Here is a 22,449-nt window from a genome sequence, read left to right as displayed (position 1 = left end):
GAGACTGATAATAAGACACTATAACTGTGTAATTTAGTTAGTAAAAACGTATAACTCATAACAGTTCACACACAGATTTCAAACAGGCTTTTAAATTACCGCCACGGCTCACAGCAACAGGGGACGCTGTAGCCATAGAAACCGTAACAGGCTTTGCAAAGAAGTGTGTGCAAAATGACATCGATACAGAAAGAAATCTTTAAATGTGTGTTGTCCGGTGACTTAGAGTGTATTAAGGAGCATCTTGAACGCGAGGGTGTCACAGAGGAGTCGCAGAAGATAGATTTGTGCGGGATAAAGGACGATTTTGGGAGAAATGCTCTGCATAACGCCTGCATGTTGGGGGGGAGCGCCATCGCCCGAGAGCTGGTCAGACACGGAGCCCAGGTCAACGAGCAGACTGCCAGAGGTGAGTGGACAACACACTGTTGTTGGCTTAAAAGTAACTAAAAGGTAGTTAAAAGTAACTACCCATCTGGCGGTGGCTAACAACTTAGTGTGTTGTTAGCCAGTAGGCCTAGCTAAATAAACTAAACTACATACATGCAAAACTGCTTCATTGAGTCCACCTTAACATAAAATAAGGATTATAAATTACACTGCTTGAACTACTTTTTATTTTTTATTTGCCAATGTTCAATAAAGTGAGTCTGACATTACAGACACAGGGCATATGAATGCAACATATTCTTGACTTGCTACATTTTGTACTGCATTTTCTTCTATATTCTATTCTACTCAATAAACAAATTACAGTTAGTCCTTTTTTTTCTGAGCTGACCCACAAAACACTGTCAAACTAGGAGGCATTTTAGTTCACCTGAAATGATTGAGGTGTGAGCCGTCTGTGCGTATGGTCTCCGTTTGATGCTCTTGGTCCCGGGGCCACAGGTTATTCCTCGCTGCATCTGGCTGCTGGGTGGGGCCACCTGGAGACAGTGAGGACTCTGCTTGAACTGGGAGCTGACACACAGGCCGAGACCTTCTTAGGGTACAGACCTGTAGACCTGGCCAGAAATTATTCCAGAACAGACTGTGCTGAATGTCTCACCTTGGCCGGTAGGTGTTATTATCTTTGGCAACATTTTTATTTGTTAAAATGTTATAATTCTTACCCTGAGTGTATGTTTATCTCTGTGCAGAAGCTAAACAGGACTTGGTGTCATATTTAACCTTTGTTAAAGACCTCATCTCTGACCCAGAGAGTAAACTTACAAAGGAGGAAAAGGTAACATTTATTTACATCAGGATTCAAGTATATTTATGAATGTAGCCCTTTTACATGATTATTATTTCTGTGTATGAATAAAACCTTGGGTGTAGTTTAGCAGAGTGAGGGGACGTGTCTGCATTAGATATGAAACATCTATGGTGTCCTCGCCCTGCACGTTTTCACCCTGACATTTTAGAAATTGTCACTGAGAAGACGTACAGTACATTGTACATTTTTTCTCAGCTTTTCTAAGCATACTCCATATTCCTACACAACATGCATCAAGCTTTTATTTGCCATGCTCAAGGTATTTTCTACAAAATATTCAAGACACAGTTAATATTAGTCTACAAAATTCTTATTTGCAAGAGTATAAATGTACAGCTCCCCAAATGTGAGTCACTTTGGAAAATAGCATCTGCAAAATGAATGTTATCTAACAGGTAAGTGCATACAGTTACTGTGCATGTGTCACACTTTCCATAAATGGCTAGTTGATATGTCATTGGAACGAATAGTTCTCAGATTAAGACATATTAAGACAGATGAGGATACATTTACTTCCATAAGAAGAATGATATAAGTAAAAAATAGCTAAATTGCTTTTCTACCATTTAATAGTTGTTTCCCTCATCAGCTCATGTGCTTTTCTTCACTATGTGTTTCTCCTGTCTCTTGTGTAAATCTCTGCACAGAACATCTGTACGCGGAAATGCTCTGCCAAGTCAGACTGGATTCAGAGTGTCAAAAACTCAACAGTCTCTGATTTCATAGCCCACAGGAAAGACATAGAGGACACTCTTCAACCTCTTCTCTGCAAACTGTCAGCTCAGCGTAAGTATTAGTAATATTTTTGTAATATTTTTGTGTAATATTTGGAAATGCGTTTAATTTGTCCATAAATCCTGCCCCAGAGGCTGGAGTTTCTGGTGAAAGGAGATAGCTGTTAATGTTTACTACTGCAGTAAGCTGCCACTGGACATACACAAAACAATGTTTTAGATCCTATCTTTCCTTAATGTCTTATTCCATGTCAGTATGGTATATTAAGTGTTAATAGCAGGTTTTAATGTCTGTTTCAGGACCATTTGATCTGTTTGCAGCAGCTACTTTGCCTGTCCAAACAACAGGAAAAATCTAAAGCAGAGGAAGATCTTTGGAGAGTTAGGTTTGCAGGAAATGTCAGAAAAAAGTAAACGTTTTCTATGTATAAGTGAGAATGTGTTGTGTTTAATGAGCGTATTTGGTGTAGAGACGCTTAGAGTCCAAAACTAATTTCCCTTCGGAGACGATAAAGTATATCTTATCTTATGATCATTTGAAAATGGAAATTATATTTAACGAAATGGGTGAACTGTTATTCAGACCTAAACCTTAGTGAAATTACAGTATGTGTGCCTGTTTTCATGAGGTTTTTGTCAACTTTCTATTTCAATTTCATGCTCCAGCAACATCATTTAAACCTTGTGAAGTCACTTCAACTGCCTGCTGCAATAAAACCATAAGAGAGATAGCCTAATTCCATCATGCACACTGATGTTTTATTGGAAATTTACAGCAGAAAAAGGATGAGAGGCACTCACAGAGCAGATGCTCAACAGCCTGGTTATCAGACCAACTGACAGACACAGGCAGTTTAGACCCTCACTCCACACCAAACAGCCATATAACAGCATGGTATGTGGCAGGATAGCCTTTAGCATATTGATCAGCTCTCACATTGTTATCTACCACCTCTCTATGTAACATGATTATCTGTGAGAAGTTAGGGTAAAGTGTTCACTTCCAAACTGAAGGGAACGTTTGACAGACTTTGCATGTGTCTGTGGTTAGAGGCAGATAAAGTGGTCAGTGAAACCACACAACTGGGTTTGTGCCATTCCTGTTGTACACCATTCAATGGAAGACATTGTTGATACAGTATTGAAAACTTTCTATGTCAGTTGATTAAAAACTTCTGCAATTCATTTTCTTTTATCACTCCTTATTTGTGTCAAATGTTTTGAACTATCAGAATAAAAATGAAATCCCTGGGCTGAAATAAATTAAGATTACTCTTGCTTGAGAGGAAGGGACAGGATCTAAAAAAGGCTCTTAAAGGGTCGCTTTTTAGTAAGTACCAAATACCCTGAAAAAAAAAGAAAATGGACAATATCACCTTCAGGAATTTCAAATTCCAAAAGCATGCAAGCTTTGTGGACATTATAAACATGTTTTTTAACCGCTGATAAAATGTTGGGCTACTTAAGGAATCAACAGGATTTCTAGCAATTCACACAGCATGCAAAAATAGATATGGTAAGACTGTCAGGTCACTTAATAATTCACTAGTGATGGCCAAATAAAGCCTTATGATGCTTCATGAACCATTTTCTTATTTTTTAAGCCAACTACGTAGACAGCACGCTCTGTTCAACAAAGGGTTAAAAGCACACTTTGCCACTCCTGAGCCTTTTTCTATAAACCAAAGATTGAGGGCCATGTAGGGAGCTCGGAAAATAAATAAATTGGTTAGAATCACTACAGTTCACACTCTCAATGTGGTGAAAATAATTGGTTTGGTTTTTGTTGTCACTGTATTGAAATTGACCAAAAACACAATAATCTCTTTAGCTAAAGCCACTGACATGAGCTGGTAACTTACAGTGGCGGCCATGTTGGCTCTATTGCGTTGCTAAAAGCTAGAAGCAGTTCTCAGGTGTGTAGAGCAGAAGGTGTGGTGCCCTTTGTCCAATCTGACCATTATCTGTAGTTGTGCCTCCCCGTCTATGCCTCTTAGATACACATCTAAGGATTAGAAGAGTACTCCATTAATCGATGAAGACTAACCTGAGATTTCATTCCTTCCTGTTGCCAACTCTACCCACAATGCAACTGGACCAAAAACATATTGTAGAGTTGGGTGTTATGCTAGTAGCGGCTAATGTAGCCTCTAGCATAATAAGGCTGTTGACCTCATGTCTTTCTAACTCCACACCCACAGATATCTTTCTTTCTTATTGCAGTCATCAGACCCAACTGAGAATGACTTATGTGAATCATTTGAGGCAACGTATCAGATTTCACACAGCTCCCTCTGGAGCTACAAAACAAAAGGCTTTATTCAACTTTATCCATATATGCAGTCATACTCCTGTACCTGTTAACACATTATCAGTCCATATTATGTTGGAGTGCCCCTTCAATCATTACCTCACTGAACTACTTCTTTCTCCCAGTACACACAGAACAGAATCCAGGAGTAGAACAGTGTACAGCATCGATATGTCCATCTTAACAAAACAATAGTAACCATTTGATTTCCATGTTACTGTAATGCCATTTAAATTGCTATTGGAGCATTAACCTTGCATATTAACCATCGTCACGACAGAAACAGCTACACAAATCTTGCTGATTGCTGCGGCTTACACTGCCCCCCTAGGACAATGTGGTCTTGTGCCAATAAAAGGCACTCAAACCCTAAAACTGACATTTAACACATGAAGGCCCAACCTCCTGCAGCAGCTCCGGCTTTGAGAGTGAAAGTTGTTCTCTCTGAGCCGAGCCGCGCCATTTTAATGTCATCATCACACCACCCAGAGTAGGCTTTAAGCTGCCGACAGCTTCTCATAGTCAGCAAAACATGTTGAATGAACATTTAACTCTTAACACATGTATCTATACAAGGTTATCAATTACACAAAGGCTGCTGAGACAAACTAAATGGTAAACAGGTCACTTTTTTGTTGTTGTTGCTGATGGTTGTTTTTTCACCATGTAACAAGGTTCCACAGCAAAAAGACAAGTCCAACTTCATGCCAGCGTTTGTTGGCAACACACGTCTACATATTGGCTGTTTGACTGTCAGTTAAAACAGACTGCAACACTTAATGTGGGACAGCTCAGAAAGACCTACAGTAGTCTGCATAAATAGGAGTTGATTGAGCATTTAACATTTTCAGTAGGGTGAGAAGTGTTAGGGTGAAGGTTAATCAAAATACAAAACCATGCACTTAGTAGCAGGAATGGTTTGCAAGGAAATTTACAGATCCAGGTCACGTTAGACTTGTTTTCATAAACTTCCATTTAGTTCTTGGTGATAAAACGCCACTGAAACACAAATCCTTATCATGTGCAACGCTGATGTGGCAGTCCGGAAGGAGACTGTACATATATACTTGTTTTTGTACTGCGTATGTCCATTCTTTGTCCTGTTATGCCAATCCTCTGCTCTTAATTCATTGAGAGCGTCAACAGTCCAACCTACACTGTTTGTACTGGAGAGGCGATGATGTGTGAAGAATGTGGGATTTCAGTTCAGTCCAATTCATTCCATGAATTTATAGGATGCTGAGGAAGGTGAAGACCTCCACAAATGTTTTAAGTTCTTCTGCTTAGGGTTAAGGTTCATTAAACCCTTTTCCATCACTGCCCTTGCTCTCACTGCCAGCGAAACATTGCTACCATTGCTCTTGGTAGACTAGGTAGCTTCCGTTAGTGCACACACACACACACGCACACACGCACACACACACGTGCTCAAAAACTTGCATACCCTTGAAGAATTGGTTGTATATATATATATATATATATATTTTGAGCAGGCAAAACAAAAGTCTTATCTGTTATGGGCTTCACACTGAACTGTAGGTCCTAACACAATGGCACAATCCTAAACAAAACATGGCAAAGAAAGAAACTTAACCAACCACTGTTCAAAAGTCTACATACCCTTAGTTCTTAATACTGTGTATTGCCACCTTTAGCATCAATGACAGCGTGCAGTTTTTTGTAATGGTTGTCTATGAGACCCTGAATTCTCGCAGGTGGTATAGCTACCCATTCATCTAGGCAAAATGCCTACAGTTCATGCAAAGTCTTTGGTCATCTTGCATGAACTGCACGTTTGAGATCTCCCCAGAGTGGCTCGATGACATTAAGGTCAGGAGACTGTGATGGCCGCTCCAGAACCTTCTCCGTTTACTGCTGTAAATACTGGAGGGTCAACTTGGCCTTGTGCCCGGGCTCATTGTCATGCTGAAAAGTCCAAAATGTACCATGCACAGCTTCCGTGCAGTTAGTAGGTGTGGGAAATAACCTTTAATTGCCATTTTTACCTGTGTGTGTCACTTTGTGTGCCCGTAACAAGGCCAAACATTATGTAAACCATAATGTAAGGCCATTAAGGTTATTTCTGTTGTAAATATTGTTTAAAAAGCAGCCAAAGAACTATGTAAAAATATGTCTTCATATGATCACTGTGCTTAAATCAAAGACAGTTATTTTGCATGATGGGTCATATTTTCAAAATTTATGCCAAAATGTATGCCAGGGTATGCAAACTTGGGAGCACAACTGTATATAACAGGAGATCAAGGGAACATCAATCACAGCATGCTCACACCCAAACCTGAGAATAGATTTAATCATCCCAAAATCTGTCTCACACATAAGATGAGGAAATAGACAACTTTTCCCTCCAAATGTCCCCTTTTTGTTGTTTTTTTGTCTCCAAGATAGTTAAGTAAAATTGGTAAAATCTGATTCCATCTGGGCAGTGCCATGATTTGGGATTAGCAGTGCCTTCTAGCTGAGTTGACACCACTTAGATGCATAGTGAATTCATTTAGTATGATGAAGCTGGTGAACAGATGGTTTGTTGATGAAATGTAACTTCATTGGTTGTTTATGCCAGGATTGAAGTTGGGACTTAATATGATAAAAGACAATCAATGTCAGTCAAGCCATAGGTTCTGTTGTAATGTTCAGCATTGTGCTCCTTAGTCAAATATCTCACAATTAGTCATTAGAGAGTTGTACCCTGTAGGTGAAGGGACTCTGATGTCCAATGTTCACTCTGAGCATGTGTGTGTGTATATGCATGTGGAAAAGAATGTGTACCGTTTCTACTAGCTGAAAGTATGTATGCATGTGCAAGAGTGTGCGTTCAGAGCCACTATATCAGCCATTGCATTTTCCAGTGGTAGCCATGTTGGTTTTACCGTCCTGCTCGGTGGCCCATGCCATTAACGCGGACTCCCATCGATGATGAGATCACATGGGCCTGTTTATGTTTACAGACCACTGTTAGGTAAAGGAAAGGGCAACCACATGTTAACCTTGCCAAAACCTGACCAAAATACCAATGGCTCTGTGTTTGTGTCCATCAGTGCTTTTCAGGGTCCCAGTTTGGTAGTTTCTCCAGTAAGGCCTTATGGTCCACACCAACACTGGCCACCAGTCCTCCTTTGTTGACTGGTGTTCCACTGTAGTCAATGTCCTCTCCCTTTAGCGTTGTCATGTGGCCTCCTACAATCATGAAGATTACATGTCATTTGTACAGTGCACTTCCCCATTAAACATCCATTTCAGAGATGATAATGACACATTAATTAAACATAAAAGTAGAATTGATATCCTGCTGCATCTTTTCATATTTGTGTGGATGATGGGTAAAATGCCTTATTTTTCACTGTAACATACATGCCGCACAATCGAAGATCTTTTTCTTTCTGTAGTTGTAGTTTTGGTCACTTGACAAGATATTTCTGTATTTGTGCATTCTCTGTGTTCTTCTCACTGGTTTGAAGTAGGCGAGACTCAGCTGGAACAATGTGATGTCATGTACTTCTATGCACAAATCAGGCGCATGTTCAAACTCAAAACGATGTGCACTGCTTTGCAACGGATTCCTAGTTGAACGACATGTTACCCTGGAACGTTGTGAAACGCTTTGAGTGATGTTTTCTCTTGTATGGTGGGTGCGTCTCTCTTTTATTGACTGTGTCACAGGTGATTTCCAATCAGCAGAAACGTGTCTGTAAGCTTAAAATGCACCCGTTTCAGTTTTTATTTTAAGTGTTGCCATAGGATTCAACAAAATTTGAATCAGAATGTACCTAAAATGCAGCAAAGTAAAAAATGTGTGTCCAACAAAAAGAGTTCTTGGGATTTAATTAACACGAAAATCTGACCAGAGCTTGAAAGCGAAGAGAAAATCAAAAAGGGAGAACAGTCATTGTTACATTACCCAGTGCTTTCAGTAGTGCTGCACCAGCACAGATGTCCCATTTCTTGATAAAGGTGACATGGATGTAAACGTCTGCCTGGTCCATAGAACCTGGTTCACTTGAAGGCATCTCCAAAAGTGACAGGACCTTGTATCCTGAGAGAGCGAGAGAGACAGAGAGAGCAAGAGAGAGAGAGAGAGAGAGAGAGAGAGAGAGAGAGAGAGAGAGAATGCGAACATGGTCAATACGACTTGTTATCACACTAGTGCTATAGTATTGCTCATGGTAAGATTATATCTTGAAAAAACCTCTTTACTGCCTGCTACAGAGAGAATGCTGCCGCTGGCAAACGCCTATCTCCTTCACAGGAGTGTAGCAGTACCCTTTGGTGTGAAAATTCTAATTAATGGGCCGTAATTTGCTTGCTCCCCACATGGGTTGTTTTTACTTGATGCATGCATATTGAAGATACAACCTATAAACGTTCTCTGCACATGCAATACTTGAATGGAATACATAAAAGTAAAGAAATTCTCACCTGCTCCACCTGCTTCTATGATTGTTGTGCTGTTTTCAAAAGCCTCCTGAACATAACTTTTAACTGTACCAGAGTGGGAACGTGATACAATGACCTTTGGAGGGCTGACAGTGTAGGACAGCCGGGGACGCATATTTGACCCCTGACCTACAAATGCCCAGGCTGGGGAAGCGACGGAAGGGAGAAAGAGAGACAAAGGGAATAGAGATTTAGAGAGGGGGAAGAAGTTCAAAACATCTTCTTTTGTTGACCAACTTTCTTGCTATCAAAGCTCTGGAATGCAAGTTTTGTGCCAGAACTCCTCTATGCCAAGATAATGAAACAAGGGAAACATGGATCTCATGGTTTCAACAACAAAAAAACAAAAACAAACTTAGAATGTCTTCTCATGAGGTTTTAGAAAAGGCAAAACTCATGGACTAACTTGAAGTTACGCGAAAGTCACAAAAAGTGAAAAATTAAATTTTTTTTCTATAAAAAATTCTCATTGTAATGCAAACAGGCACAATTAAAAGTTTAAACATGTGAAGGTTCACATTGTGGAGGCATCCTGTTTAAAACACACAAGTTGTGGAGGCACACACACTTACCAGTGAACCCAGTAAATGGCTGGTGTATGACCCCAATGACTGGTTTACCATCCACAGCCACACATACCATCGTGGTCACATACTTCACTAGATTCTCTATGGAGAGAGAGAGAGAGAGAGAGAGAGAGAGAGAGAGAGAGAGAGAGAGAGAGAGAGAGAGAGAGAGAGAGAGAGAGAGAGAGAGAGAAGCGAGGAGAGAGAGATTGGCAGATAAAGAGAGAAAGCAGAGTTAAGAAGAGGGATTGAGACAGACAGGAGAGACAGCCAGAGGATAGAGGGAGAGATTACAAGATATGGACGGGAACAGGTTGTCTCTAACATTCAGAAATCCTAACTTTCCATCTGACCTTATTGTTCTTATATATAATAAATAATATTATATTATGTTATATTATATTTAAGTGTGGATGTACTCTCAGTGGCTGACAGAGTAAACAGCAAGCTCTAAAAAGGGCCACACAGTTTCAGTCAACTTTATGTAGCTAGTGGTGGAACAAACACACCCAAGACAAACAAGTGCGCCCGTAAACATCATATATTCATTGAAGCTTTTCCTTCTTTTTTTACCCTAACCTGATCACTTCACAATGTGAAGAAACATATTATCTAATCTAAAATCTCAATCTAATTCTAGCAAAGAAACTGCTTGCTATTTAAGAGGAGGAGCACAAGACATACCTCACTGACAAGATATATTTTTGCAGAATATTGTCATGGAAATTAATATAGCTTAACTTGAGATATGTGCACACCTGTGTATTCCTGTGTAGCATCTAGAGGATCGATCCACACAGTGATGCTCTCAGCAGGAACGTACTTGCCCCGCTCTATTTTGTCTTGTATGTCGGTTGGAATATCCCGACTCCAACCTGCAGCCTTATCCACTGTGTTGTCATGTTCCTCACTGTTCACCTGAACACACACACAAACACAAGTATAAGTCATGTGCCTTATTCTTATTATTAAACTTCAAACAGTATGTGAAAGCATCTCAAAGAGAAGCTTCACGCTCTTTCCTGTCTTACTCAAATCTGATTAAAGCAAAGACAAGCATGACAAGACCACGGCAGGTATCTAACTAACATGTACCAGTAGTCTTTTAAATTACTTGACTTTCCACTAGGAATGGGCAATATTTAAATATTATATCGATATTGTGATATAAGACATATATATATATATATATATATCGTCTTAGATTTTGGATATTGTAATATGGCATTAGTGGTGTCTCTTCCTGGTTTTAAAGGCTCTATCACAGTAAAGTCATTTTCTGAACTTATCAGACCGTCCTAACTGGTCTATTACCGGTATTTGCCTTTTGTCACTTAGTCATCATATCCACGTAACTGATGAATATTTTTCAAAAATCTCATTGTGTAAATATTTTGTGAAAGGACCAATAGTCAACCCTTCAATATTGTTGCAACATCGCTAGAAGGTATTTGGTCATAACATATTGTGATATTTGATTTTCTCCCAGCTCTACTTTTCGCAGCATGCAAATGTTGAGTGAGCAACACAGTGTGGGGAATGGAAGACACTAGAGTTCTACAGGGATCTGGACTCACAGTGACTTCGGGGAAGGTGTTGCTTATAAGGTTAAACATCTTTCTATGCGACTGCAGGTCACCCATAGTCAGAAGCTCATTGGCTCCCTCCTTTGTCTTGCCTTTTGACTTTTCCTTCAGGCTATTTTCTTCACGCACCTTCTTCACCTAGGGAGGGAAACAAAAACAACACAAATGATTATACGGTCCAGATGTACCTAAACATACGACATGGCTACTGTTGGTTAATTAAATATCTCCAATTCAAACCCTGAGAAAAAAAGCAAGCCAATAATTGGGAAGTACAAGATAATGGATATGGGTTCAAAGTCTTTATTATAAAAGTCTACTTAACAGTAGTGGAAAATAACTTGTTTTACCTCTGTGCCACCGAGCACTGCAGCCTCTACTGAGACAGCCAGCAGGTCCCTCAGATCCACTTTCCCCCTCGTTCTGCAGGGAGAAGGGGACGGAATAAAATCGTTGTGCAAAAAGCAGCAATAATGGGGGGAAAAAGCTTTTACACTTCCTAACACCAAACCATTGCCATGTCTGACAATTACAAAGACTTGGTGTTTACCCGCAGCCCGCTGAAAGCCAGAGAATAGTAAGGCTTTCAGGACAGCAGTAGAACGGATCTGATCAAAAAGTAACTGCAAATCTCAACAGATAGTTGACGTCAGCGTTTACAGTCAATGCAAAGTCTGACAACATGGACTCCAGGATGCGCTGCAGATTCTACTGTGCACCATTGAGAGTATCCTGCATCACCGCCTGGTTTGGCAGTTGCACCACCCTCCGTCGTAAGGCTCTACAGAGGGTGGTGAGATCTTTTCAGCACATACCAGGACGGAGCTGCCATCGATTGGGAGACCTCTACACCCAGCCATGTAAGAAGAAGGCCAACAGGGTAATCAGACACCCTTATCACCCCAGCTACAAACTGTTCAGCCTGCACCACCAGGCTTCTTCCCGCAGGCCATAAGACACACAAGTCACTTTGTCTTTATATACTTTGATGTACTGTAACATTTACTGCATTTTTTACATTTAGCTTATTCGTTTGGAATTACTCTTATTACCCTATTCACTATTTATACGTTTCGATTATATTTTAACTTGCACTATTTTATGTCTTGTCTTACATTGTCTAGACTTGATTTTCTTTTCATACAAACTTAAGCAGCATTGTTAGAGGAATGCTGAGACCCAAGCGTTTCATTGGCATTGTCTGTATTGGTACATTTGACAATAAATAACTTGAAACTAGTAACAGTCTTCAATTTCCAATGGAATAGGCACATATTTCCGTCTTTTAAAAGTATTGAGGTTAAAAACACGGCTCTAATAAGCAGCTGCGCGACTTGGATGATCACAGAATATTACCATGTAGGTACCATCGATCATAGAAGAGATTGGACACTTGCTCTTTAACCAGCTGATGTTACAAGCCCTGCCCTTGTAGATACAGTTACTGTAACGTTACCTACGGTGAGAGATAACGCCACGTTACACCACCCTGTATGGAAATGAGAGAAGAGTCTGACCTGAAAGCAGCCAGGCGGCTGGAGATGACCCCTGCATACAGGTGGTAGATGACACCGAATCCAAGCAGGCAGAACACCGCCACACCGAGGGGTGACAGCCGGATACCCATCGGAGCCATTGTCTCAGAAGAATAACGTTACCCTTTTGAGTTTTTGTTGGATAATGTGAATCACAAAAGAAAAACCAACTGGACAGAAGTGCTCGCAAAACAACAGACTGGAGAGATATAGCATCAAGCTAACGTTAGCTGACGTGGCTGCCACCAGCACCTCAGTACCCCAGTAAAGAAGCTAACGTTAACTTGCTTCTTCACACCTGGCGTTTTAAAAACGTCGACTGTCATGTAACGTTAGCAAACAGCTGAAAGGCGGAAACCTGAAGCTGCTTATTCCGAGTAACGTTGATTAAAGTTGGCTGGCCGTTTAGCATCGTCCGACGTCTGTCTGACGAAATTCACCGAATAAGCTGTCGTTCCCGTGAGTAACGACATTCCGTTAGTTGGACAGCTTGACTGCGGTCCTTATTCTCGCTGTAAACTCGTCGACACGACTCAAGAGTTTACTGGCGTCGAGGGCAAAACGGAACAATCACATCTCTGTTCAGTCATTTCTCTTCTCCAGCGTTACGTACGTGGCTGATTACTTCCGGGTTATCCCTCGTGTCGTCATCAGAGTGTGTGTATATGTGTCTTCTATCAGTGTTTTATATATTCCTTTACGCATTTTAATGTATCATGTGAATCACTTTGTGACTATCTGTAAAAGGTGCTATATCAATTAATAATAATACGGTATATATTTGTATTACAGAATAAAGTGTGTATTACAGTTAAGTACTTACATTTGTTTTGTAAGTCTTTGCAATAGTATAACTGCATCACTAAATGACTTTGCCTGTTTTTAAGTTATTAGGCCAAACTTAATTTGATGAAATGCAAATTAATAAATAACTGTGGTGAATATGGTTGATTCTTTCCATGTGCATCCTCTTCCACATATGTCACAGCACAGTAATCTATAATTGAAAAAGCGTATAATGACCAAAAGTTGTTATTTTGTGTTTTTTTTTTCTTTCAGCTGCCTTACTACAATACCTATTTAACTATTCAACAACTATATACAACTTAAAACAGAGGATACTGGATTACCAGAGTTCCAGGAACTGCCTCACATTACCTGCCTTTTGCAATAAAAAGCCTAACTTTGGAAGATACCCACTTGATTTGGCCAACTTAAACTTCCTATATTAGCTTCAGCTGAAAATTAGAATGTGTTTATACACCGAACGAGGACCGTGGATTATACAATATAATTAAAGGTTTGACGGGGTTCTTCAGACTTTTATTTTTACCAAGGTGGAACGTGCTCTGAAACATTTGGACCATCACGTGACACAAACCAATACCAAATAAGCAGCTCTTAAGGGTCAGCAGAGTTATAAGTCCTTGAATTGAGGGAAGTGCTGTAATTATTGTTATTATGTTAAAGAATGATTCTATGAGGCGATAGTCTGAGAGAAAATCATAATTATCATGACAGAGAATCTATTAACTAACTAATCAGTGTTGTACGTTTTCAGTGAGATTTGGTAATGAGCTTTTCTTTGTTGTTGAACCTGTCAGTGTTTTACATTTTCAAAATGTATGCCATCAAAGGTCGAATTCCCTCTTAAAAAGGAACAGTACTGAGATGCAGCCATGGCAATACCTCGTCCTCATTTTCTGACTTCTGCATATCTGCCCCCCTAACCCCCTAACCCAGCTGGCAGAGGTCTTGACAGGCTACAGTCTCTACACATGTGGGGAACCTGAAGGGTTTTTTGGGGGGGCCCCTAGCAAAAAGGGGAATCATTTATTTTTACTAAAAATTCATCTATAAGTAACACCATAACAGAATGTATGACTATTTTGGATGTGGGTTTTATACACTTTCTGTAATAGAACATCTAAAAGCAAAATCAGACAAGGACCCTGGGACAGAATCTTATCCAATGGGTGTCCGTGGTCTAATTTGTGTCAGTTTAAGGATCCTTGAAAAAGTTTTAGAACCGCGGTTCTACACCGCCTGCTGGTTGTCAGCTCAGTTCTGTCTCTTTTCCTCCTTGTCCCCACACTTTTTCCTCTGATGTGCAGGTTCCAGAGATCTGGCAAGGCATCATTTCTCCCTCTGATTTGTCTTAATCTTTTCCTTCGTTTCCTCCTCACTTCCCCTCTTCCCCTCCACCTCCTTGCTGTGGTGGCCATTTGACAGAGATGTGGTAAGACTTCAGCTCCTCCTCAGACACAAAGTCAGGGGCGCAGCTCATAAGGTCGTGACCCCGGAACGACTTGGGGAAGGCAATGACATCACGGATGCTGGGAGCCCCGACCACAATGGAGACCAGCCGGTCCAAACCTAGAATGGAGGAGGAGTGATAAGACCACTTAATGAGTATATAAACATTTTCACCTTTTAGTTTTTAAATTGGGCATTTGTATAACATATATAATTCACTCTCTCTGCTCAATGCAACACCGCCTCTTTAACCCTAATGTCAAATTCAAATTTTTCATAACTAAGTTGCAGCCCATCCACATGTGATGTCACACGCCCCCTGACTTAAACATGGAAACTTAACAACTGCTACCATATATAGCCAGTTAACACATGTTAACTAGATAAATAACAATTTCAAAGTCATTTTTAATCAAATAACTAGCTCTTTGAGTCTCAGCCTTTCTACAATCAACCAATCCACGGTTCCCGACTGAAAACAGTGATAGACCTCGACTTAAGCATTTTATAACATTATATCACTTTGTCTGCTGTACACCTGAGTGTCTTATAGGCTATAGCCTTAGCCCTCATCCACAATCTGGACTGTGGTCATAACATCTACATCTTATGACTTATTCCCTTTGATATATTGTTCTGTTAATATTTAATAAGCTACTGCACTGTTCAATCCCTGCATTGTTCACTTTTGCATTACTACCATTGCACACACTCTACCATAGCACCTTATCATGGTCCTTTCATCAAATGGTCAGTCCATATCAGACCTTTGTAATCACTTCCCACCTTTTTTTTTTTTCTTAATGTATGCAAAAAGATATACGTGAGTTTGTTGTGTTATGCTTGTACAAGCTACTGGATGCCTAAAATGTCCGTCGGGGCTGTGGTTAAGTGCAGAATTAACATTACCCAAAGCAATTCCTCCATGCGGTGGTGCTCCTGAGTCCAGAGCCTCCAGCAGGTGAGAGAGAAGAGTGGGGTCCTCCTGCAGCACAAACATATCAGTTATGACCAGTTATGGATTCAACCCAATTCCAAACACTTCCAAGATACACAATGGCTCACCTTGAGGATACTCTTTAGCACATAAAGCTGTTCTGAGGCCTTGTGGATGCGGATGGAGCCTCCTCCAATCTCACAGCCATTTAACACCAGGTCATAGTGCTGACCACGTACCTGAGAATGACAGAGTACAACCGATGAGCTTTAGTCTGGATCAACATTTACTTCCTGGATCAACATACATTTCCAGGAAAAAAGCCTAAAGTCTGGTGCATGAGGTCAGGCTTTGTCCCTCACCTTCCACACAAATGTGTTGCTGTTCTTCTGGTTTGATGCAATAAATGCAAAAAGACAGTAACATTAGTCCGATTTTGAGTGGCTCTACCTTCTGTGGCTCTGTGTAGAGTAGCTGTGTGTCCTCTGGCAGGGGAGCAGTAAATGGATGATGGGCTGACTCCAGCTGCTCTGGCTCCTCTTCTTTGGGCAAAAACAGAGGGAAGTCCACAACCCACAGGAAGTGGAAGGCTGAGGGGTCGCGGATTGAAACGCCACGAGACTCCAGGAGCTCTGCACACTGCAGACGAAGATTACCTAGCATCGGGCGCTGAGAGCAGAGCAGGGGTGTAGTGAGACATAGGAGAGAAGAAAGGGAGGATGGAGAGACAACAGAAGAGGAAAAATATTCAGTATATGCACATTCTATTCAGTTATATTGTTTCCCCTTCATCAATCTTATTAAAAATGTACCAAATCCTTACTACAGTGTGGAGGGAACCAGCTGCCATCAGCAGCAGGTCTCCTGGTCTGGCTCCAGTCCTCTGCAGCAGCTCATCGGTGACTGAGACAGACAGCAGCTTCTTTAGAGGAGACTTCAATGTCCCGTCTGCTTTGACCAGCAGCATGCTGAGCTCCTTGGGACAAAACATACGTACATGAAGAAGAAAAATAAAAGACACAATGAGGAAATATTGGACACCATAACACTGCACCAGACCTAACATGAAAGGGTGACTTCACATAAAATAGTAAGGTAAGAGAAAAAGTGGAAAAACAAACCTACCTGGTTGAATTGAGTCTTAGCCGTTAGTTTCAGTTCTTCCAAATCTTTGCCAGACATTAGTTTCTATAGTGAAAAAAAGAAAATTGTTTGAGATCGCTGTAATGGGGTCAACAAAGGCAAGCCTGCAGATATCAGCAAACCTGTTACTTACAAACAAAGTTCTGTTTGACATTTAGGAGCTTTTTGTTTCATTCATATTGCATTGTTCTTCCCAATGTGTATGTACAGTATGTTCTGATGGATTTCTTACCGCTCCACTGGGGACACAGATGGCCTGAACGGAGCCTCCTGGTTGGCTGAGAGCTGATCTGAGGAACTCAATTTCCGTGGATAAGAAAACCTGACTGAGGTTGAGCAGCTGGACAGACAGACAGCCAGCCAGATAAGAAGAAAGACAGGGATTCAGACAGAGATGTAGCAATAACCACTACAGGTCCCAAAGACATATTCACCCACTCCTAAACAATCAATTGTCAATTATTCCTGAATACAAGGGTTAAAACAAGTAGAAAATATGCCATTATAAAACCACTAAGGCCTCTATCATTAAATAAGATTAGTGGGTTAGCCAGCTTTATTTGGGCTTGACTCACTTTCATGTTCCTTTAATCACCCACCTTCATACTGAATCTGGTGTCAGGCTTGTCCACACCGTAGTCCCTCATGGCCTCTTCATGGGTCATGGTTTGGAAAGGAACCTTAATGGGCCCATTCTCCGCAGGCCAGGAGTACTGTAACAATCCCTCCACCAGGGACATGATACCGGCCTGGTCCACAAAAGACATTTCTATGTCTACCTGGGAGAGACAATGAGAGGACAACCTGTCAGAGAAAACAGACCAGGACTGATAACCAACTAGGTAAGTCCAAGTCAACACCAGCAACAGGGGGATCCAAATTTAAAACAAATGTAGACAATTTAAACATTATTTAATTTAATTATTTGGCACCTGGACCAAAGGAACAAGAAACCTTGTGTTTTGGAAATTAATACTGGCAAATAACATTTGTATTGATACAATGACCTACAGTATGTTAGTGCAGAAGAGACAAAAAGAGAGAGAGACTAAGTTCCTTTAATATATTTTAATTTGGTCTAGCAGTTAGGATTCCTGGTTTTTACCCAGGTGTGACTCCTAGTATGGGAACAAATGTTTACCTAATTTCACTGATCGGAAAAGAGGCCTAGACCAGACTTCAATATGTCAGCTCCAATACCAACCCCTAGCAATATTAAACGATCAGCTGTGTGTGTACCTGGGTGAACTCAGGCTGCCGGTCAGGTTTGGAGCCTTCATCTCGGTAGCACCGGGCCATCTGGAAGTACCTGCCACAAAGACGGCGATGAACAAAGGCGTATACCATTATGCATTATGTTAGTTAGCTCTGGGTTAGTGACCATGTACTGTACATTACTCTCAAGTAACACAACAGGTATAATTTACTTGCGTATTTCCATTTCATGACACTTTATACTCCTACTGTACTCCACTACAGGGTGGAAGCTATATTAGACTTTATACTCCACTACATTTAGGAGGGAAACATTGGACTTTATACCCCACTTTCTTTATTAGTCATGGAGTTCTCCTCTGCTCGGGCCTGCACCCACCTGTCTATGCCAGCCACCATTAGGAGCTGTTTAAACTGCTGTGGACTCTGGGGCAGAGAGTAGAATCGGCCCGGCTCTCTGGACGGAACCACAAACTCTTTGGCTCCCTGAAACACAAAAGAATGAACATCTGGGGATCATGTCTGAGGGAAGCAAAGACTATAATTTCCCTGAAGTTTAGAGAAGTTATCTTTTTCTCAAATTGATAATGCAGCAACTCAGAGACAAATTCTTCTTCTTTGAATGTTCGTTTGGATGAGAACTGTTAAAGTGACATTGACTCTGTGGAGCTGAAATCTTTACATAGTAAAAAGTGATCTTCTTACCCCTGGTGTTCTTTTAAACAAGGTCGGAGTTTCCACATCCACAAAACCTACAAATGAGAAAAACAAACTGTTACAGTAGAAACAGTTGAGTGAAGTCATGCTCATGCTTTAAGGATTCTACTATTCTGTACTCTTAGTGTAGTGTTTGTATGGTTTCCTCCGTGTTTTCTAACTTCACAATAACACTCGACAGGGACAGTGTGCTTGGAAGTGTGTATGTATTGGTCAGTGTGTGAGTGAGGGTTTGGTGATGGATGGGCAACCTGTCCAGTGTTTCCTATCTTAACCCTCCTGTTGTCCTTGGGTCAGATCTGACCCGTTATAAAAACATTTCTATATGAGAACATTTGGGTTTCTTGAAACCAAATTGTCAAAAGAAAAAAACATGTATGGTTCCGTACAGCGCTTTTCACAAGTAAGTTAAATGATCAGATGACTACTTTCATTGAATTTGGTTGTTTAAGTCAATTTTATAGCATGTGAAAAAAAAAATTGATTATGAAACTTTCAAAAACTGACTAAAATGTAAAAACATCACAAAAATCTACAAAAGTGTCAAAAACTACCACCAAAACATTGAAAAAGGTTTAAATTTACACAAAAAAAGCAAAGTTGCAAGGTGGACAGGAAGACAACCCAAGGGTAAATCCCCGGTCAGAGAAATGAATCTGGCTCTCCTTACCGTGCACATTACAGAGGTATTCTCTCATCTTCATCACCAGCTGAGATCTCAGTCTCAGGTTCTTCTGCATCACAGAGGACCTCAGGTCCAGGTAGCGGTACTGCATCCGCAAAGACTCGGATTTCTGTACAGTAAAAAAATAAGAAAAACAATTATTCACAATTAATAACTACAATAAATCATATTACTTGCTTGAACATATATAAAAGTAGTTACTTACTTTGACAAAGTCTTTAATTTCAAAAGGCAACTTCTGGCACACATTGAAAACCTCCACGCTCTCAGCCAGGATTTCTATTTCTCCCGTTGCCATGTTCTGTCAGTACGGGCGCAGCAGAAAGAGAAGATAGAGCACCAGAAATAACAAATGACGACTTCAAATATTTGCTTTGCTAACCCCCAAAGTTCAGAGAAAGTCTCTCAAAAACCTTGACAATTCTGCTTTACGTTGCTGCAAACGGTAATTTGAAACTTTACATATTATTTCAGCAATTCAATGATGAAACTCTTGATATCATTGAAGAGGTTTGCTGAAAAGTTTGTTACAAGCTGTTACACGTAAACATACACAAACCTTGTTCTCCTGCCCCGCTGGTCGTCGTCTCACTGTTCCTGTTACCTTGACGACAGACTCGGTTGTGAGATCACACAGCGCCGTTTTCAAATTACTCGCAGACTTAAAACACAAAAAATTTCAATTAAAACACAATTGTTGAGTTTCCCATTAATTCAGACAATAAGATGCCCTTTACTTCAGTAAATTCCTCTTCTACGTGGAATCCATTATTATTAATATGCTTGTACTATTCTTAACATCTGTGTTATCTGCTGTGTTAGTAATAACATATACTGTATACTGGCATTTGAATTGTTTCCATCCTTACTTCTTCCTGAGGGATCAGAACTTGTGTCAAGCCGCTGAAATCTCGCATGATGACGAACAGGTCTTGCCTGTTGGAGGCAGAACGGTTACTTTGTGTGAGACCAAAGAGAGCAAAAAAAAACAACTCTGGGTAATGCTGAAGTCCTGCTTCCTAAAAAGCAACTATCAGGTTGTAATATAAATGTATGTACACATATTAGCTTTGTCACATACAGAACTGTGCAGTTAGGTATGAGGGCTGAGTATCACCACTGAATCAAATCACATTCAGATTCACAAGGTACCAATTCAATTTATTCAAATATCGATTTGATTAGTGATATATTAGTTGTAATAGCAAATTGGCCGGGATATGAAAGATTCTCAGAGAACTAAAACTGTCAATTTGATAAGGAACCATCTAACATGGTGCATTATTAAAAACATGAGTGTTTATGTTAAGAATTGAGAGCCCAGAGTTGTACAAGTGCCTTCTTTAGTGCAGAGGGTGTGACAAAGAGATGGTATACCTAAAGCCTTATATCTGTCAGAATGACCATGCCTGTTCTAGCCTCGCCAAAATGTTGTCTCACTTTGGAGAGTTATTTAGCATGACATGAGTTCCTTTGATCATTTAGTTTCATATTACATCAACATATTCAGTCTAGCTTTAAAATTAAGAGCCTCTTCAAAAATTGGTCTCAGGATTTTATGAATCAATGTGTGATCATTCAAGTGAAGATTTTTAAACCCAGCCCTCTATAACCAATGACTAACATACCTTTAAATACTTCTTCTGATCATTGTACATGTAGTTCCACGTCAGTGTGTAAACAGCAGTAACAGAATACTACCTGAGGTACTGGACCCAGCCACACAGGGTGACCTTCTCTCCCACATGATGGGATCTCAGTTCTCCACAGGTGTGACTCCTGAAGGACAGACTGCTGGGACCTGGGAAATAAACCAAATGAAGATTATGGAAAACTGGTATAGTTGTGATCATATGACTATTAATTTAATAGTTCACAACTAACTTTAAACTGATCCATCTTTGCATCTCTACTGTGAACTCCGACCTTTGTATATAGGCTACTTGGACTACTTTTGTAAGGCTAAAACACAGATGAGTTTTTGGGCATTGCACAGTCTACATATTCATACCAAACGTGTTTTTGTTTTGTTTTTGCTTATTGGTGGTATTTCTTGTTCTGTATTTGTGTTGGAGGAGGGAGGTGAGGGTGGGATATTGTGTTTTGATATTTGTATCAAAAGTAAAGTATCCTTTGTGAATAATGTGAAAAACCAAACTAAAAAATATGTTTAAAAAAAGTCTTAAATAATCCATCTTTCCTATGAGTTTTTGGGCTAACTAACTAAACACCACTGGTGATATAGAGTGCACATGGACCCTCCACTGCGTTGTAAAGGAAGGTCTGGCAAAGCGAGACCACATGGACCCTAATGGGAGTCCCTGTCCAATCAGCTACAGTCAGTAACAAACTATCACTTCCACAGTACCTGTGCTCGGAGGATGAGCCCTGCAGCGTGTGTGTGAGCAGCTCAGCTGTCTCAGCTGAGGTTTCCACAGCAGGCGTCCTTGACTCGAGGTCGAGGCTGAGTTCTGGTCCCAAACAGCGCGAGATCTGAGTCCACTGAACACTCTCTGCAGCAAATATCGGCTTTTTGTTGCCATCTTCTATATCGAGCTGCCCATTCCTTGCAGTCCTTGCTGTATGAATGAAGCACAGGAGCTACTCCTTAAGGAAGACTGTTATAAAGAGGCTCTTGACGTAATGACGCATTCAAAAAGCGTGCTAACACCGAGGACTTACTGACCCGAAGGGATGTTCGGGGCTGTCACTTCATTTGGTCCCTCTTCCGCATTTTCAATCGTCCTGAAGTAGCCTACTGTCACGACACCCTGCTCATGTGGATGGGCTTTTCTGTTAATTCAATGCTAATCCATAACATTTAGGAGTCGAGGATTTGTCAACGGATGTGACGTAATGTTATCGTTAGACCAAAACTGTCACATAATCGATTTTAAATCGACATCGCCCTCTGCTGATGAAAGACCGGAATACACCGGTTGTTTCCAGGCGGTCTCCGATCCAGGTACTGACCCGGGCCGGCCCAGAATGGCTTCAGAGATCGGAAGAGATCGGGCGTTTCCAAGGTGGTATGGCCGGAAGAAATTC

At 40.7% G+C, this 22,449-nt stretch overlaps 3 protein-coding genes across 4 annotated transcripts; 1 reads left to right on the top strand and 2 right to left on the bottom strand.

The window, feature by feature from the left end:
• Positions 1 to 107: 107 nt before the first annotated feature.
• ankrd45 (ankyrin repeat domain 45) lies at positions 108 to 2,410 on the top strand. Of its 2 annotated transcripts, none has more exons than XM_034888919.1 (5): positions 108 to 409; positions 892 to 1,059; positions 1,143 to 1,228; positions 1,909 to 2,047; positions 2,320 to 2,410. In XM_034888919.1, exons 1-5 carry the CDS (start codon positions 175 to 177, stop codon positions 2,352 to 2,354), a joined length of 663 nt encoding a protein of 220 aa, XP_034744810.1. In that variant the 5' UTR covers positions 108 to 174; the 3' UTR covers positions 2,355 to 2,410. The 2 variants fall into 2 exon arrangements, with proteins under 2 accessions (XP_034744810.1, XP_034744809.1); XM_034888918.1 differs by having other exon boundaries at positions 109 to 409; positions 2,317 to 2,410.
• Positions 2,411 to 6,551: 4,141 nt separating this feature from the next.
• bpnt2 (3'(2'), 5'-bisphosphate nucleotidase 2) lies at positions 6,552 to 13,059 on the bottom strand. The gene is made up of 8 exons (XM_034888917.1): positions 12,431 to 13,059; positions 11,264 to 11,336; positions 10,905 to 11,051; positions 10,086 to 10,245; positions 9,334 to 9,429; positions 8,744 to 8,905; positions 8,226 to 8,360; positions 6,552 to 7,504 (listed from the first exon to the last, which is right to left on the bottom strand). Exons 1-8 carry the CDS (start codon positions 12,547 to 12,549, stop codon positions 7,362 to 7,364), a joined length of 1,035 nt encoding a protein of 344 aa, XP_034744808.1. The 5' UTR covers positions 12,550 to 13,059; the 3' UTR covers positions 6,552 to 7,361.
• A 1,552-nt stretch (positions 13,060 to 14,611) lies between these two features.
• On the bottom strand, positions 14,612 to 22,357 carry dars2 (aspartyl-tRNA synthetase 2, mitochondrial). Its single transcript, XM_034888916.1, has 17 exons — positions 21,770 to 22,357; positions 21,103 to 21,202; positions 20,271 to 20,337; positions 19,961 to 20,062; positions 19,607 to 19,702; positions 19,387 to 19,510; positions 18,705 to 18,751; positions 18,379 to 18,485; positions 18,024 to 18,093; positions 17,384 to 17,563; positions 17,017 to 17,124; positions 16,767 to 16,829; positions 16,465 to 16,617; positions 16,092 to 16,310; positions 15,770 to 15,880; positions 15,614 to 15,689; positions 14,612 to 14,824 (listed from the first exon to the last, which is right to left on the bottom strand). Exons 1-17 carry the CDS (start codon positions 21,942 to 21,944, stop codon positions 14,631 to 14,633), a joined length of 1,992 nt encoding a protein of 663 aa, XP_034744807.1. The 5' UTR covers positions 21,945 to 22,357; the 3' UTR covers positions 14,612 to 14,630.
• Between the last annotated feature and the right edge of the window lie 92 nt (positions 22,358 to 22,449).

Source organism: Etheostoma cragini, chromosome 12 (assembly GCF_013103735.1).
Source record: "Etheostoma cragini isolate CJK2018 chromosome 12, CSU_Ecrag_1.0, whole genome shotgun sequence".
NCBI classification, from domain to species: Eukaryota; Metazoa; Chordata; class Actinopteri; order Perciformes; family Percidae; genus Etheostoma; species Etheostoma cragini.
The sequence above is the reverse complement of the archived record's forward strand: the minus strand, read 5'-3'. Positions and strand labels throughout refer to the sequence as shown.

Excerpts from the sequence above, each read along its gene's own strand:
- ankrd45 (XM_034888918.1), top strand. The coding sequence starts at position 175 with ATGACATCGATACAGAAAGAAATCTTTAAATGTGTGTTGTCCGGTGAC. Across the intron at positions 1,060-1,142 it reads TGAATGTCTCACCTTGGCCG|AAGCTAAACAGGACTTGGTG; the intron begins GTAGGTGTTATT and ends ATCTCTGTGCAG. Across the intron at positions 2,048-2,316 it reads CTGCAAACTGTCAGCTCAGC|CAGCTACTTTGCCTGTCCAA; the intron begins GTAAGTATTAGT and ends ATCTGTTTGCAG.
- dars2 (XM_034888916.1), bottom strand. The coding sequence starts at position 21,944 with ATGGCAACAAAAAGCCGATATTTGCTGCAGAGAGTGTTCAGTGGACTC. Across the intron at positions 16,830-17,016 it reads TCTGTGTCCCCAGTGGAGCG|AAACTAATGTCTGGCAAAGA; the intron begins GTAAGAAATCCA and ends TTTTCACTATAG. Across the intron at positions 15,690-15,769 it reads TGCTAAAGAGTATCCTCAAG|GAGGACCCCACTCTTCTCTC; the intron begins GTGAGCCATTGT and ends TTTGTGCTGCAG.
- bpnt2 (XM_034888917.1), bottom strand. The coding sequence starts at position 12,549 with ATGGCTCCGATGGGTATCCGGCTGTCACCCCTCGGTGTGGCGGTGTTC. Across the intron at positions 9,430-10,085 it reads TGCTACACAGGAATACACAG|AGAATCTAGTGAAGTATGTG; the intron begins GTGTGCACATAT and ends CTCTCTCCATAG. Across the intron at positions 8,906-9,333 it reads GCCATTTACTGGGTTCACTG|CCTGGGCATTTGTAGGTCAG; the intron begins GTAAGTGTGTGT and ends TCGCTTCCCCAG.